The sequence below is a fragment of the Haemorhous mexicanus genome, chromosome 1 (genome assembly GCF_027477595.1).
Source record: "Haemorhous mexicanus isolate bHaeMex1 chromosome 1, bHaeMex1.pri, whole genome shotgun sequence".
In the NCBI taxonomy this organism is placed as follows: Eukaryota; Metazoa; Chordata; class Aves; order Passeriformes; family Fringillidae; genus Haemorhous; species Haemorhous mexicanus.
In genome coordinates this window covers 62,586,549-62,604,817 of record NC_082341.1, presented here as the reverse complement: position 1 = coordinate 62,604,817, position 18,269 = coordinate 62,586,549, and the positions used below count along the sequence as shown (strand labels likewise).

Below are 18,269 nucleotides of genomic sequence, written 5' to 3'. Positions count from 1 at the left end.
CAGTGGGTATGAGAACCCCTTCCCCCAAAGATGTGCCTCTAATAAACAAAGCAATCAAAACAGTCAGGCATCAATGTCAAGCACCTCAGATTCTTTTTGCCCCTCCACAGCTTTAGAGCACAGCACCCGGTATCTCTTGCAAAACACCTTTAAGGCCTGTTAAGTAAGCATACAGTCTAACAGGTAACATGTTCTGGGAACAGAAGACACCAGAAGGATATAAATATCTGGTCCAATTAAATAAAAACTGATAGCAAACTCCAACTTGGCTTAGCATTAATGGAACTCAGTAAAGGCTTTTCCTAATTTACCTCATAGTTACTAAGGTCAGGATCACAGAAAAACATGCCAAAATTATAACAGAAAAATGCCCCCACTTACTAAAGCAGATACAAGTAAAAAAGAGCAAGTTCTTTGCTGACCTTTATACATCAATGTTTTCCTCATCAATAAGAGCACAGCATGAATATAATTAACATACAAGGGGAATAAGAGTCAAAACAAACAGGATCTCAAGAGAGGAAATCATAGCAGCAGCAGATGGAGGCAGCAGTAAACATTAAAGATGCTGGCAAGGCCCAGTTCTCTCCTCTGGCATTTCTGAAAAAATATTTATTTGGAGTTGAGCATATGATCATAATGATCAACTTACAATGAAAGAAAATTCTCTTGAGGGGGGAACCACTGTCAAGTGAACAAACACAGGGCAGTAGTACTTTACAGCCAACTCACACAACCAGCAGATGAGCTTCCTTCCTTCCAGCACTCCCAAGGACTAAGCTTGCTCTTGTAAGTAACTTTATTTTTGTTTACCAACATGCAATTTAAGCCAAGGCTCGAGAAGTTAATACACACCAAAGAACAGAAAGAGCTGCTACCGACAATCTCACACTCACAAGGTTGCAATCTATGGTACTCCCTTTGACTTTACCACAAAAGAAGTTGAGTTTCTCTTCCCTTTATAGGCCAGGCAACACATGTGAGTGATCATCATTATAGAGCACTCCTGAAGCTGGGTTTAAATAGGGTAATAGATTAAATACCTAGTAACTAGAAGGCAAAGGGCACAAGAGTATTCATCATGCCTTCAGGAGCTCCTTGAGCCATGGTAGCAGTACGTTTTAATTGGGTTTTCTGTTGAGACTATTCCTCTTTTGTGATTTATGAAGAAACAACTAGTCTTATTTTGAAATGCTACACCATTATGTAGCCTAAAATTATTTAAACAAACAAACAAAAAAACCCAAAATGAAACAAAAATATCCCCACAACCACCAAAACCCCGCTGTGGTTAAGGGAAGGGCTGGAAGAAACTATCTAACATCTCTGCCAAGGGAAGTCTGGAATGCCTCCTCACTCCACTTAGTCTCTGTGTAGCAATTCTAAATGCATTACAGTAAGCTACCTCAGTACAACAGGTATTAGAGGCATTTGAAAGTGTCCCTGGCTTAAGGCTTGAAGGAGTCTGAGATTGAGGAGTGTTGTGATGCTATTCTTCCTCATAACTGAATTGGAATTGCATTTAGATGCCATTACTACAACTCAGGAAGGAAGTCCAATTTCTTGGAAAAACACTTTTATCATCCTCACCTACACAATTAAGGTTCAAAGCAAGGTTTTATTCCACACAGCCACCGAAGCTTAGGAAGTACTTCACGTTGAGTCAGTGGTGAAATGTGAACTCTATTGATGTTGTGGGGAATTTCACCATTGACTCTGATGGAGCTACACTGTTGCCCAGGAGGTAATAAGAATTGTTACTGTCTCTTAAGATAACACTTAAAAGCATAAAACTGTCTTCTTCTCTTCTGCATGATTCAGAAAATACAATAATAATACATTTTCAGACAGCTTCTGAATGAAGCCTGTTATTTCTTGTGGACTCGGGCATCTTCCAGAAAGACTGCCAATCTTGATTATGAAATTGGACAGAGAAGAATCTAGCAAACTCCTAGGCAAATCACTAAAACAATTAGTTACAGTTAGAACCATGTTCCTCGTTTCTAGCCTGCATTAGCACTGCATTAATTGTGAGCACCTTTATCAAAATACATTATTTTCTCTAAAATTACAGTTATTAACTACCAGAATTGCCTCTACTACAACAGCCACAGTGTTGTTTACAGAAATGAAAATGCTATAAATCAGCTAAAAAGTCTCCCCTATAAAAGCCATAGTCTATTCAATGTAATTAAACAGGTTATGATCAAGATGCACCCTAACAACAACAAAACCATTTACTCACTGGAATGAGTAACCAGGAAAGTCATTAACCCCACAATAGCTGGAGAAAAAAGAATTTTGGGGTTTCACTACAAAACACAAACATTCATTTTGGACTGACAAAAAATTAGAGGTTTTGTTTCATTTGAGACTAATAAATTTCTTCGTATTACCTTTTCTCTCTCTGTCTTAGTCCATTTATTAAACAAAACCAAACCAAACTCTTTTTAATGGAAGAATCAAAGGATTAAGTTTCAAACTAGAAATATTTTGATATTTCAATTGTTGTTTGAAATATTTGTTTTAGAGAACTGCTTTAACAAAAGGTTTTTTTCAAAATCTTTCTGCTCTCCTTCCATGTTTTCCTTTCTCCACTGAATCAAACAAAAAGATATTTCCTTTCTCCAACCTTCCAGAAACAACTTTTTTCAGTGAATTTACAATCTGTCAAAATAAAATTACATCCTCATTCATAGAATAGGTAAAGATCATTCCAAGAGTTGGAGAACAGATTTATTGCCCTTGATATGAGATGTTGAATAGCCCAGTATAATGCTATCTTTCAGCCTTGAAATAAATAGCCTAGGCAAAAAGAATTTGAGAACTTTCTTTGAATTCTGGATATATTGATCATGAATGGAAGACCCTACTTTTTCTACTTCTAGCTGTAGGGCATTCAAATTGCACTCAAAACCCCTAATAAAAAGGCATAGTTGGTGACCCAGTGAAACTTCCAGCCTTTGTCAGTAGCCACCAAACCATGTCAGTGACATCATGATCGTCTTACCATCAAGTAAAAAATCACTGGGGATAACTCACTGTAAAGTATGGCTTGGTAAAAAAAAAACAAAAAACAAAAAACAAAAATATACCAACAACCCCCAAATAGACAAACAAACCCAATAAAAACCACATTAATTCCCTCAGATTAAATAAAAGACATTCGAATACATTATTTAGATAACTACATCTCATTGATTTAAAAGGGCTTAGCTCTTTTAAATGAGATACCACTGCCTGAATAATTAGATCCCAATGCAGTTTTGAAGATTTGTCCCTTAATCTTCAATATTTTCAGCACAAAACACCCAGAATGATCAGATGTCCTGAGCTATTAAACAAGGGAATAGAACGAAAAAGTGGCTTAATTCCCAGTTAAAAATTCATTCTTCAGAGAAGAACCTAGTATCATATAGCACTAAGCAAGTAAACAGAAGAAAAGAGACAGTGAAACATATTTTGTTAGGTATTGCTATTTCCTCATGAAGTCTGCACACAACTGTTACGAGGTCAAAGATCCTGGACAGAAAAGGAGCTCTGCTGAATTACCTCTACCAACTGCAGAGCACCATGCTCTCAGTGAAACATGGTCATAGAAATCAAAAGGGTTTTAAAACTCTGGCACAAGCAGAAGATTTGCATCCACCAATCCGCCCTTGGTACATATTCACAAATGCAGCAATAAAAACACTGTCCCATGCAGAAGTCTAAGGATGATACTGACACTGGAACCTTGCTGGCTTATACATCAAAGAGATTACACTTCTCACTCTTAAGTGTGCATGAGAGTGGAACTTGTCTGCCTCTGACTGTTGTCTCTTTACTTTTGAACATCATCAGTGAATTAAGGTGGACAGTGTCACCACAGAAATTTGACTGTTTTTTAGTCCAGAAATAATAGTGTTCCCTTGAATGGTCTCGTGATGGTACCTGCCTGCAATCCCACCAATACCATGCCCTCTAAAAGTGCATTAGGATCGAAGGTGGAATGAAATTTCTGCTGGACTGACTACAAAGAAGACAACATTTTCCTTGTGCCTCTATTCAAACACCTTGGATAGATTTGAGATGCTTATTTTCTCATAACATCTATAAATCACAGGAACAATCAGTATATGCTCTCCTCCATAAATACACAGTTGGTTGCAAAAGCTGAGATGGTACTTATCCTTCTCACTGCTCTCTGGGAAGTAATTGTTTGAGAGACTTTTATTGCTTAAATCTAGCAGTGTTTTCTGAAGAAGAAATATGGACTAAGAGACAGTCAGTGACAGCCTGGCAATTGATGCTTGGTATAATGGCTAATTACATTACAAAAACACGGTGGCTGCACCGTTTCAGTGAACAAAAACAAAAGAACTCCTTGAACCAGAAGATGCCTTTGCACAGAGGTCTTCACAGCATCCTCCAGACAACGCGGTTCCTGCCTGATAGCAGCCACTCTCAGACACTGCCAGTATACATGGGCAACAGCACCAGCAGAGTGTTGTCCTTCCCATCTTTGCTCTTACAATAAAAATATGTCTTTTAAAACTGTGTTTATGTTGACTACACTGTATTTGTGTACTACCTTCACTCTCCCCTGTCATTAAGATTTGTATTACATATAATGGTGTAGAAGAGACCAAGCCCAGAGTAGTTGCATTATAAACTTCAATGGCTGCCTTATAAAAGTCAACCTGTTTATTAAAAGATTATAGGAAAAAATATAATGGTTTCTGGAATAGAAATCAAACAGATAAAATATTAAGACTCCAGTGGATTTTGAGAGCAGTTTTTAATGTCATCCTCATGTCTCTCAGCATTCACAGAAGAGGTCAATTTTCAGTCACTCCCATTTCCATGTGGGCACCAAAACACAGAAGAACTCGGTGCATATGAAGTAACTTCAGCAACCTCACCTCTGGGAGCAGAATGCACAGGCATGTGAGAGTTACCAAAAGACTCTTTTGGTAACTCTCTCATTGGTACCAAAGATGTTTGGTTCAAACATTTTTCCTCACAGGCACACAGGAATACAGAAGAGAGAGAAACCCATCTGATGTGTCCTAACCCATTCAAACACAGTAGCCCACACAGGCAGCAGCAACAGCTCAACCTGCTGAGAAACTCAGCCCCTGGCTGGCTGTGCCACTAGGAGCAGAACATTCTGGAAAGTCTCCCCTTGGCCGGGGTGCTCTGCATTTGAACGTTACACCACACCTCCTCAGGAAGAAATGACTGAACAGTTTCCCCTCCCCTGCCCATGACTTTGAATTCTTCTTCCCTTAAGAAAACAAATTTGAAAAATTAACCCAAGGTCCCAAGCACTGATCTTCATAAGCAGTGCATTTTAAAACAATACGGCTGTCTAGTGGTAGTGGTAGCTGCTGCTGCAAAGAAAATACTCTGCTGCACACATTTGCTGTCCAACACTTGACACTTCCAGAAAATGGTGGGTTTGATATTTTGCTGTTTCATTTGGGTCTAAAATAAGGCTTTTGGCCTCTAAACCATGTTGACACACCGCAAGTGCAAAGCTTATTTGGAAAAAGCTAGGCCTAAGAGCATGAAAGTTTCTTACTGAACACTGGAAACACAAACACGATGAATGGAAGCAGTCTCTGAGTGAAGATGGGTCACTGAAATACTTCTAATTCCTACTGCCTATTTCTCTTCACTAAGCATCCCCTCACAGGCAAATGTTCACTGACTCATGTGAGGTCCCTGTCACATCTTCAATCACTTGTGTATGTGCATTTTGGATTACACAGCTCCTAAATATTTCCGGGGATTATGATATTCAAATGCACCAACACCAACAGGAATGAAAAAGAGAACAAACAATTCCTAGCCCATATATTTTCAGTGTAAGATAGAAAAAAAGACACCTAGATTTATGATTTTGATTGTCAAGAAAGCATCTTCTGTATTTCTGGCACAGGGGACAAGAACAAATCTATATCCAAAGATGGAGATGGCAGAATGTGACAAATTATGACAATTAATCATTTTTGCTAGCTAGAACACTTTGAACAAAGCACTGAGAAAGCAATGTCTGAGAAACAAGTAGCCAGGCACTGATTTCTGGACAATAGCAACAGACAAACCACCTCATATAAAACAGGAATGCAGCAGCTGGCAGCATGTCTTGAGTCTGAAAAAGCCACCTCTTTGATTCATAAACCATGCTCTGCATCACAAGCTTTGAAAAATAAAATAAAATACTCTTTATAATGCATCCTCCCAGCTCTAGAACAGCACTACAGACTTGAACTGACCTTCACCTTTTAGCCCCATTCCTCCCCAGGATTTCTGGCCACTCAAGATCACCCCCTTAATGGCAGGACAGCATCTTGAGGAGACTCCAGGCCAGAAGGGCAGACAGCTATTAGTCATTAGTCCTGCTCCTTGTGGATCTGTGTCAACTGCAGGTTTTCCAGAAGTGGAAGCTTTATGGGCCTTGCTCTCCAGATGAAGGTGAGCCAGTCATTAGGAAGTAAGGACAGGCAGCTGTGTCAATAATGTCATTACAGCAGAACTATTCAGGCCACAGCACATGAAGCAGAAGAACAGCCTCTGGAATCTTGCCATCACCATTAAGCAAATAGGAACAGACATCTGCAACTGAGTGAACCTGAATCTCATACCAATTGCTGCATTTTGCTACAGGATAAATGTATTTTACAGGAGCTGTAATTTCTCCAATTCAGCACAGGCTCTCAGAAGCTACCTAAACCGTGTTCATCAAATCAGCTGATAAAACACTTCAAGTCTTAGTAAAAGAGAAAACTCTATGGCAACCAACACCACCACCTACAGAAGTTCTTGACAGGATTTTTTCCTTGGCATGCTCACTACTGTCCTATAAGCCTTTAAAACAGCAGATGGAAGATAAAGAAAGCACTAGACTTGGGTTTCCTTTCCACAAGGGGAAAAAAACCCAAACCATATATACAGCTCGAGGTAGAATATTGCACTTCCTCTCCATGCCCCTACCAGCTGAAGCCCTCAGGATAAACATAGTCTAAATTTTTTGAAAGCTGATAACTGAGGAAAGACTACATTTGGAAATTCCTTCATATACCAGCAGCTCAAACCCTGAGTCCCACCATGACCTTTAAAATAGCATGGTCCTGCTATTTTAAAACATCTTTGCATTGATGTTACCTATTTCGAGGCTAAACAGGGCATTTACACCCTTCTGTTCAATGTTTCTCATAACCAAGCTCAGCTACACTTCCAGAACACCGCTGATTTCAGGCTGAGTTTAAAGTTTTCCTAATGTACTAAAAATGCACTAAAATCAACCCATGATACCACCAATGGTGATCCCTTGGTAACCCCTTTAGGGTTACTACTGTGGAGTTCACAGATCAGCATTACTGCAAATGTTTCCATTGCCAAAACATTAATTTGTCTTGGTTAACTGAGCATGCAACTTCTGTATTAAAACTGGGCCAACACAGGTATTTCATGTTCTTTTTATTTGTTGCTTTTGTTAATAGGTAAGTAAGCAAAAGAAGCTTTGGAAACAGAGGGAGCACTCATCATATAGATTAATTGCCTTTTCTGTAGAAGACATCTTCCTGATCCGAGATAAAGCAGCATTCAGTTGTAACTGCAATACTATGTGTAAATCTGGTGTTAGTTTAACAGGAAAATTAATCACAGAATCTCTTTCAAGACTGATAGCCCATCTGGCTTCTCATTTATCACCTCACTGTACTTTCCTGGTTTTTTCACAAATAGTTGTCAGTTTATTACGTGCTAGCTGCTGTGGGCTGGGGTATGCTTATTATACTCACTGAACAGCACACTGCTGTGAAGTAGTTCTGGTAGGTCAGGGGAACACTTTTGGCATTACTCATTGCCTGAAACAAGAGAGGCATAACAGTTTTGGAAGGACAAGATGAAATGCACTGAAACCAACATTTCTTCCTCCAAATCTAACCCCTTACTTGCTCTTTTTTTTAATAGCTATTTTTATGATTCCTAGTTTGCAACTACCCAAACTCACTGTCGTCATGAAATGCAGGGCTTTTTCCAAAGAAGCTTCCAAAGAGGGCTATTAATGGAACCAATACTCTCACCTTCTTCTTTATATACCATAGTGATTAAGGCACCTTGGAAATACCTTGTTTTTCCTTTGGCTAATACTACCCCATTTTGCTTTAATGCACTTCTTCTGCATGCAACAACACTCTATTTCTGTGCGTATTCTAGTGCACCATACGGATATGAGTGTTTAGAACTCTTGAACTTTGCATTCTCATTATTTTTTTCAGAGGAATTACATACTGCACTTTTGTGGGATTCACTTTAGCACCTCCAGCTCTTGTTGCCTTTTCATGCTCATTCCTCAGTAGCTTCCTTAGTCCCCAAACTCTTTTCCCACTGAACAACCAACCTGTTGCTATCAGGGCAGCCCCAGACGCCAACGCTTGGCCCTCAACCTCATTGTGTTGAGGGCCTGAGGAGGCCCCCTCGGCCTCATTCTGAGCGATCCATTCCCCAACACCCCGATCTCAGCGCCTTGTCCTTCGCAGGACACTTTCCGTCACGTCTATCCACTCGGCTGCACAGACAGCGCAGCACCGGGTCCCTGCGGTTTTCCATGCGGACTGCAAGGGGGAGGAGGTGCGGGGGGCGCAATCAGAGGCCTCAGCGCCTACACCCACGGAGGGCACCGCCGTGACCTTGGCGTGCACCCGCGGGCCTGCCCGGCGCGGCCGGCGGGACCCCGAGCGCCGGCAGCCGGGGAGGGCCGGCAGCTGGGGAGGGCCGGCTCCCCTGGGCGGGCGGCCGCCCTTGGCCGGGGGCGGCGTGGCGAGCGCGGGGGCGGCCTGGCGAGCTTGGCCCGGCGCCGCTCCGCGCCCGGCGGCGGCGGCGGCTCAGTGCGCAGGCACGGCGCGGGAGGGAGCGAGCGGCGCTCCGGGCCGTACATAATACGTGGTGTCTGGGGCCGGCGCGGCGCAGAGCGGAGATGGGGCCGGGCCGGGACAGCCGCAGCTAGCGCCGCCAGCGCGGGGGCTCGCCGGCCGAGGGCAGCGCCGGGAGGGACAGGTAACCGCGGGGCCGCCGCTCCGGGCCCCCCCGAAAACTTGGGCTCGGCACTTGCTTGGGCTCGGCACTCTGACGGGGGCTTCCGTGGCCGCCGGCGGGCTCACGGCGGGGAGACGGAGCGGAGCGTCCCGCGGAAGGCACCTGCCGCCCCGGGCTTCGCCTGCCGACTCGGGGGGACGAGGCTCTCCCCGGGCAGGCTGGTGCCGCGCTGCCCCGCCAGTGCCGGGGTCGGGGAGGGCTTGGCCGGACCGGGATTTCCGCTGCCACCGGGGCACCGCCGGGCCGGGAGGATCGCGGGGGCCGAGATCTCGTCCGCGTCCGGGCGCTGCGGAGTTCTTCCGCCTCGGCCGGGAAACGGGAGATGGAGAGCATCCCGCTCGGGCCCCTGGCGACGGCCGAGCGGGCGGGGCCGCCCCCTTAGGAACGCGGGAGAAGATGCTGCTCGCACCCCCCCGTGCAGGGCAGGGAAGCAGAACTGGCTGCCGGAGGCAGCTGGGCATGCCGGCTATCCTCAGGAAAGCGGCAGCAGGTGCCCCTGGCAGCGCCGCCGCCCCGACAGAGGGCAGGGCGCCGGGACGGGCGGAGCGCGGCTCGGCCCCGCTGCCGGCCCGGGAAGCGCCGGAGCTCAGTAGGTATCAGAAAGGCCACCTCGGAGACTGCTGTCAAAGGCAGGCTGTATATGCCAGCGTTCCCCCTTCACATGGAACGCTCTCTGTAGGTAAGGACTGGAAACTCGGCTCTTCAAACAGAAAGGTCAAAGTATGTATATCTGAAGAATGGGGAGGGCGACTTTACCTGTGCCAACCATCATCATTCGTGGCTTACATTCGGTGGCAGTGTGGTGTCACAGAGCAATGACACATCTATATTTCCTTTTGTGCTGCTTTTTAAATGACAATTCCTTACGTTTTAATTTTTTTAAAATGTGTTCGACCCTGGCACAATAAAGCAAAGTATTCGGAAAAAATTTTGGGGTGATTTTTCGTGTAGCTTGCTCATCTTTTAATCTGTCTGTTCACCAATCCAATCACATCTCCTCAGATCAGCAGAGGATAGTAAAGCTCAAAGTAAACAGGGCAGCTTTTGCCATGGAAACAAAAGTTGCTAGGGGATGGATTGCTACTACGCAGTGGTGTTCTCTGAAGCTGTGATCCTACATCCCACATTTTCCTGAGGACCTTGGGTTTAGGCACTGAAAAACTTAATGATTAAGCTGCTTCTTTCAGCCTGGATGTATGTTTTCAGATTGTGGATAACACAGATTTGGGTAACAGCGACTCTATTTTTTAGCAAAAGTTTCTTAACATTTCAGTGTTTAGTCTCTCAGCCCTGAAGGCAAGACATGCAAATACACATCAACACGAGATCGTAGCTACTGCAGTATTTATTCATCCAATGTAAACTGGTGCTGTGACACACGTTTCCTTCGTACTTGTGGAGAACTGTTTTCTCTCTGACTGTTCAGTTCCTGGTCCCTATCTGTACGTAGCAAGAACATTACATCTACATTGCAGCTGAGAAAAGAGACCATCTTAGCCCAAATTACCAGGCTGCTTCTTATAGGGCTGGGGAGCTGCCTTCTCTCTTAAGGGGCAAGATATTTTTCAAAAGATAGATTGTTTATAAGTGAAAGAGTCTGACCATGAAGAAAATGCTCAGTACAATTAAAATTATGCAGTGCTTGAAAAGAATTAATGATTCCTACAGTCCTTTTTCTTTTTTTTCCCTTCCATTTTAAAAGGTCATACTACTTGATGGTATCACAACTCTTTCAAGCATAAGGTCATTCTTTTGTTTTCTTTTTCACCTCCCAGCTGTTATTTATCATTTTGCTCATATACCTGACCATAACCACCTATTAGCCTTTTACATTGCTAAAGAAAAAGAATCTAAGTGTCATGTAAGCTGTGTGGTCCTTACAGACAGTTCTTCATCAAGCTGTTAGAAACACTGCATCCTCCTTTTTCTCTCCTGACTAAACCTATAGACAATACAAGATCATGTTTATACAGGTCTCTGTCATGTCACATTTAGTTTTCTTAAATTTATCACAGTAACTAAAGTTGCTGGTTCAGACTCAGCAAAGTGCTTCACCTCCTTTCTGAATGCTGGTGGTTGCAGCTGGAGTAATACAAGCAAGCTTTGGCAGGCCACGTTATCCAGTTATGTTAATTCTGGTTCTTCCCCCTGTTGACTTTATGGAGGCGCTTACACTTGGGGAAAATACCTACCATGCTGCTCATTACATGGTGCTAAATTTGCTAACCTCAATGATTTAAGTTAGCCAGAAGTTAAGCATAATTTATTAAGAAGGTAGAGTTGATGTGAGAATAAAGATCTAAGTAAGGACCCAAGAGAATGAGTTTCTGCAGAACTTTAGTTGACCTCTTCTATTTCTGATGTGTGAGATGGAATCTTTGCTTAACCAAAAGATGGGTTGAGGGGATTGGATTGAAAGTGTTCTTAACATTGACGTATAGGCGGTGTGACCCTGCATTGGAGAGCTGGAGCAGCTGTGGAAAGCTGCACAAATTTTTCCTCTTCTCCTTTCCCCTTGAGGTATGTTTATGAGGTGGGCAGAACTCTGGTTTTATGAGAACTTCTCAGTGCTTGTGCTGTTAAAGATGGCCCCTAGCTGTTGAAGAAATGGTGGCAATGAGTTAAGAGGACTTCTTGTTCTCACTGTTTGGGTAAGGAATAAACAGTTTTCCTGAGGGAAACAAAAAGAGCCTCCAAAAGTAACATAACTTGCAGCTTTTCCCCACAATAGTCCAGATTATATATATACATATCACAATTTTGTATTGTTTTTGTACCTCAGAAAATGATAGTGTTCAAAACTTCATAGCATGATAAAAAAGCACAACAAACTGTCCTGGTTTTGACTGGGATAGAGTTCTCTTTTTTCTCAGTAGCCATTATAGTGCTGTGTTTGGAATTTAGTATGAGAACAGTGCTGATAACACACTGATGTTTCAGTTGTTGCTTCATGCCTGCCCTAAATGAAGGACATTCTCAGTGTCTCATGCTCTGCCAGTGAGGAGCTGCACAAAAAGGTGGAGGAAGAACAGGCAGGACAGCTGATGTGAGCTAGCCAAAGGGGTATTCCATACCATAGACCATCATGCCCAGTAGAGAAACTATGGAGCTTACCAGGAAGGGGATGATGGCAGTTTGGGAACAAGGTTTGGCATTGGTCAAGGTGGTGAGCAACTATATTGTGCGCCACTTTTTTTCCTTGGGTTTTATCTCTCTTTTTAATTTAGTGTTAGTAGTACTATATTTTACTTTGTTTCAGTCATTAAACTGTTCTTATTTAAGCATGCAAGCTTTACTTTTGATTCTTCTTCCTATTCTACCATGGTGGAAGGGTAGAGGGTGGATATGAGCAAGTGGCTGCAAGGTGCTTAGCTGGGCTTAAACCATGACACAGACAAATGTTTTTCAGCATATTGACTGTAGCTGGAAACATCAGTGTTAGCTATGTACAACAGGACACAGGGTGGCCCCAGGGCCAGGCTCTCCCAGTTCACCTGGTGAGCAGCTGGTGCTGCCCAGTAGTTTCCTGCTGTCTCAAGGTCTCTCTCCACCATGCCTGTTTTTCCACCATTCCTTGGAAGGCCTGCACCTTGAGCTTGTCTTGATGGGCACTGGTGCTGTACTATCAGCAGAGAGCAAGCCCATCCACAGACTTGGAGAGCACTTCTTTACTTTCCTAAAGCTTTACAGTGGCTGAGGTGGAAAAGGGAGACTTACAGGGAGTACAGAGGCAGGTAGGAGTTCAGAAAAGGGGCTCCTGACAGCATCTGTGCTTGGTGCTACCCCTGTTGCTCTGCAAAGCTCAGTCACCAGCAGTGTTCCCTCTGGCCCTTGGCAGGTCTCCCAGCAACACATGGGCTGCCCTCTCCACTGGGTCATGACTTCTGTGAGAGCCTTGGAACCTCATTACTGGGTTGTATATCTGCAACTGTAAGATGCTGAGATCATGAAATGCCAAACTAAATGCATATTAGATATACAAAATAAATAAAACCCCAAGATAATGCTTCCCATAAAGAAGAAAAAGCAAATCCCCCTCTATTCCTGAGCCAAGAACGCAAACAGATTCCCAGAGGCTGGAAGTTCAGTGTTTATGCCAGCACTGATTTCTAGCAGAGCCAGCCAAAAGATTCAGTCAGATTGTTGCTGTTCCCCACCAATATTTTCTGGATTCTCCTTAATTTGAATGCTTGCATACTCGGGTATTTCATACTTAGCAGGATCACTCATTACCAAAGGGCAAAGGTCTGTAGGGCGGCAAAACTGGGAGGTCCCAGCTGCCATGAGCACATCAAACCTCCCTCCCTCTAAGTGAAATTGCTGCAGAAATCTGACGTACTACTTGAAGCTGATATAAATTGAGCCATGACTTTCAGGTGCAAGTTCTGATTAACAGTTCCCTTTGGACTAAGGCTTTTTGAACTTCTTTAAAGGGAAGCCGATGAGCCTAAGTGACATTGAGCTATTGCTCAAGTTGTTTTTAGGGGCTAGTATTATTTCAGTGAATACAGTAGCATCACGCTCGCACAAGCAAGTTCAGGCCTTGGACTTGCATAGTTAAATATGGATTTTGTGTGTTAGGAGAACTTACATGAAATGGAAAGAGTAAGAAACTTTGTTGATAGTTTTCATAGCAGGCAAAATTCTGATTTTATTAAAGTCAGCAGGAGCTTGGGCATCAACTTCTTCAACAAAGCAGTACTTGGCTGTAAGCTTAGTATTTCCATTTTGGTTTCACTGAGCAGGTTGATGCTTTTAAGGCATTCAATTTTTAATTTTTTTTTTAACTATTCCTATTTAAATACAATTTATATACTCTTTTAATCTGTCTAGGATTTATTTTGTCTCTTTCCCATGGCTGTGAATAGTATATCATTGCTTAGTCCTGCACTTCAAAAGCTCAGAAAAAAACATATTTAAAAGCCCCTCTTGCACAGCAGTTTGGAAAGTTCATAGGGTGATAAACTCTAGAGACTGACAGAGACAGTCTCTAGAGAGGCAACATGAGCCCTTGAGGGATGCTGGATTTTGTTACCTGGCATATCCTGCTTTTTTTCAGTCTCCATGGAAACACAGTAGCACATTAGTGTGAAAGATGGGGAGTGAGCGCCCTGTGTACGGGAGTGACTGTTCCCTGCAGCACCTTTGGGCTGTGCTGTGCCAAGTCACTGAGTTCCTTGGGTTTGGTCAGGCTGAGTCACTGCATGCAGCTGTACCCGGCTCATTTCTCGGTTTGGAAAAAAAAATGAAGGAAAGCTCTCTCCTGGGCCGTTTTTTTTTTTCATCACATCTGGAGAGTTTGCAGCCATCTTTGGTCTTCCCACTACACTGGTAATGATCTGCTTTGTGTGAAACCTCTCGTTGCAGGTAGGAAGGATGAGCTCCTATGCTGACATCTGCGGGTCCAAGCACGCGCAGGGCAGCACCGAGGGAGGGTACCAACGCTACGGAGTTCGGTCCTACCTGCATCAGTTTTATGAGGACTGCACAGCTTCAATTTGGGAGTATGAGGATGATTTTCAGATCCAGAGATCGCCGAGCAGGTGGAGCTCTGTATTCTGGAAGGTACTGCCTGTTGCTTTTTACTGGAGAGAGACACTCCCATTTCAAGATTTTCCCTGTGTGTAACTACTCGTATTAAGTATTCGTCTGGAATGGCCATTGTTGTTGCTCAGTTTTGCCTGAGTTGGCCAAATAACTATGTCTGAAAGCAGAGCACTCTTACCAAATATGTCAGCTCCCTGGAGTCTTTGGATCAACTAGTTTCTTTGTCCCAATGTCACTGAAACACCAAAGTCTTGTCTGGGAACCCCCATGTACATCTTGAAAGTGTAGTTTACCTCTGCTTTGCACCTGTAGGAGTCCTTCCAGAACTGGTGGATTAAGAGCAGAGTGTGACGTAGGGATCAAGAAAACCTAAAGATCTCCATTAAGGTCAGGGAATTTGACAGAATTGGAGAAGAGCAGAGGTTGGATGGGGCCTGTGAGGCCATGCAGTCCCTACCCTCTGATGATCCCTACCCCCAGGAACATTTTGGGTGAACCAGATTTTGTCCTTACGCTTGAAATGTGTTATAAACACTCTGTGATCTGTTCATATGGCAATAGTAACTTCCTCCTAATCCCTGCAAAGGAATGACATTTCATGAAGTAAAGGCAAGTGGTGGATATGACAAGACTAGCAGCAGCTGGTGCTAACCACCAGCTAAAGCTAAAGAAATAATTAGTTACACAGCACTGGGGTTAAACTCTGATCCTCTCTCTGATGGGGCCTTTCAACATGAAATGCTGTTTAAAGATAGTAATGCATATTCCACTGTTTCCAGAAATTTGTATAAATATGAGTTGTAAAAGAACATTTTTCCATATATCCTACTTCTACTAGAGCCTCATATATCCTAAAAGAAAAATACCCACTTTCTCCTAAGAGAGAGAACTGTATCTGCAAGACACAGTGAAAGATAAATGCCTCTTAGGAGCACTTCCCAACTGAAAACTGGAAAGGGAAGTGGAAAAACTGGAAATTAATTTGGGTTTTGTTTGTTTCTTTGTTTGTTTTCCAGGTCGGACTCATCTCTGGGACGGCTTTTATGCTGATAGGTGTAGCTGTTCTTGTAGTGGGTTTTCTTGTGCCACCGAAAATAGAAGCCCTTGGGAAGGATGATTTTATTGTTGTGGATACCCGTGCTGTTCAGTTCAATGGGTCCCTCGATATATGCAAGCTGGCAGGAGCAATCTTGTTCTGTGTTGGAGGGTCCACTGTGGCAGCGTGTCTGCTGATGTCTGCTTTTGCTAAAAGTTACTCCAAAGAAGAGAAGTACCTCCAGCAAAGATTTAAAGAGAGAATAGCTGATATAAAAGCCCATGCAAACCCAGTCACAAAAGCGCCAGCACCAGGAGAATCAAAGATACCTGTCACTTTGTCCAGAGTTCAAAATGTCCAGCCTTTATCTGAAACCTGACCCTTCCCTTGGGTTTTGTTTCTCTTGTAGATCACTTTAAGTGGAAAATATCAGCCCTTGTTGGCACCTGTGCTAGTCAAGTAAGACATTGAGTGCTCTGCTATATAAACATGCAGCTAATGGGGGAGCTGCTCTGGTAAAAAATTAGGATTGGGAAAAAGGAAATTATGTGATTAGACCTGTGACTAATATATTCAGTACATTTGAACCTTTTAATCTGTGTGGGTACAGTAAGTTCTTGCAACAATTATTAGGTGTTTAGCTTATCAGATTGCATCCCTGGGAAACCTAAGGTGCACTTATTAAAGCTGTACCAGGAGCACTCTACATCCCACTCTTTAAAGTTTAGGTGAATTTGCTATTTTTTCAATTTCATTAATTTGTTTAATTTTTATGGGTTTTTGCCTATAAAATACTGTTCAGTCTTAGATTTTCCACCTGGTTCTGCTGTCTGGGAAGCCAAGATTCTGCCCTTGTAATTTGCACTTGTCATCCTGTCATATGCTACAGTCTGTATCAAAGTAATACTGCACAGGTAAAACATACATGTCAGGGAGAGCCCTTAATTTGATCCTGGCACTTCCCAGCAATGTAACTTCCTGGGAAAGGCAAGTTATACTTGATCCTGAGTTGCAACTAACCTGTGCTAAAGTGCCACTTCTGTCTTAGTCATTGCCATGTTAGCAAAAACTACAAACAAAATAAAGTTAAGGAATTCCTGTGGGAGGAGGAACATCATACTTGTGTGTCTTTGCTTTGATATTGTTTCTTCCATTAGATTATTATGTTGAGGCTAATACAAAATGTTTTTGTTTCATCTGGGTGAGAATGAATAAATGTGGTTTGACATACCCAGGCCCTGTATTCTGTCAGTACATCAGTGCCATGTCAGATGATCTCAACATACATATCTAAAGACATTTTGAAATGCTGTTTATATTTTTATAGAGAATAGAAAAAGTAATGCTTAACCAGATGCATCTGTGTAAATGCTTACCTAAAGACTTGTCCTTTCATGGGAGACCCCTAATTATTTTCTCACCCAGGGCAATTATCTTACTGTCTTAATCTATGGATTTAAGTTAAAGTGTATAAAGAAAGATGTGACATTTGTACTCTCTGACATTATGTGGCACCTTATAGTTCTGTCTATTTTTTGAATGGATTGAATAAAATTCTAGGCGTGAGCCATTTCACAATTCACCATGGATTTTGTGAAAAGCTTCTTTCTAGTCAAAAAAAATTTGAGAGCACTGCTTAGAGGAGAAATCAGCAGTTGAAACTCACTGCTCTCTTAATGCAGTCTGTTTTCATCTCGGAGTGGCGAGGAAGCCACTTTGGTGCTGAATCAAAGAGATTCTGCCACAATAATGGCAGGTATGTGATAAGAGCTGTGCACTTTCCCTTGCTCATAAAACATTTTGTGGTCTGTGACACTCAGTTCAGGCTTACAACGTCAATAAGCCAGATCATATGTGTTTGGAAATTTCAGCTGAATCTGCAGTAGTTATCATGGCTGACAGTACCATGGGAAGTAAAATTTTCTTCTGCAAAGTTCCCATCTTGGCAACACAATTGCAGAGTTCAAGCATTAGCACTGAAAAGATGGACAGTTGAGAGCTCTTCACATGCACACATGGAAGAGAATGGAAGAAAGAAGGTGTAAAGGCACCTGGCAATTCACTGGCAGCCATATATTAGAAATGCAAAGGCACGTTGCACCCAGTACTTCAAAATAAGACTCTAATCTCAGGGGAGAAGTAGATGAAGCAATGCTGAAGAGGAAAACATTCTAAGACTGGCAAAGGTGAGCTGCATATTTATAAAGAAAGCCATCAAGCACAGGGGTGAGGGGTACTGATGAGTCACAAGGCACATGGAGAGGCTGTCACTGCTTCTGTCTGTTAGTGATTCCAGGTAGAGAGGGTCCTCAGCGTTTCCTGTCCGAGTTGCAAGGACTGTTGTTTACTGCCATTGACTTTCACTGCTGTCAGGCTATCAGTGTGTGGGCAGCAGAGTCAAGCTGTTCTGGCCTTTTCAACTAAGACTTTAATTGTGCATGGAGGAAATGTGACATTTTAAGTTTTACAGTGAAGTTCACAGAAGGAGATGAGAGTGAGGGCTCCTGTAGCTGAGTCCCTTCTCTTCACTTGCATTTTGTTAACAGTGTACTGGAAGTTTGACTGAAAATCCAGCTGGAAAAGAAAGCAGAGGTTGGGG

General features: G+C 43.0%; 1 protein-coding gene across 1 annotated transcript; it reads left to right on the top strand.

Annotated features, from left to right (window-relative positions):
- Positions 1 to 8,891: 8,891 nt before the first annotated feature.
- Positions 8,892 to 17,252, top strand: NRSN1 (neurensin 1). The gene is made up of 3 exons (XM_059851417.1): positions 8,892 to 9,048; positions 14,455 to 14,652; positions 15,651 to 17,252. The coding sequence occupies exons 2-3, from the start codon at positions 14,464 to 14,466 to the stop codon at positions 16,047 to 16,049; spliced, it is 588 nt and encodes a 195-aa protein (XP_059707400.1). The 5' UTR covers positions 8,892 to 9,048; positions 14,455 to 14,463; the 3' UTR covers positions 16,050 to 17,252.
- The last annotated feature ends 1,017 nt before the right edge of the window (positions 17,253 to 18,269 follow it).

Excerpts from the sequence above, each read along its gene's own strand:
- NRSN1 (XM_059851417.1), top strand. The coding sequence starts at position 14,464 with ATGAGCTCCTATGCTGACATCTGCGGGTCCAAGCACGCGCAGGGCAGC. Across the intron at positions 14,653-15,650 it reads GGAGCTCTGTATTCTGGAAG|GTCGGACTCATCTCTGGGAC; the intron begins GTACTGCCTGTT and ends TTTGTTTTCCAG.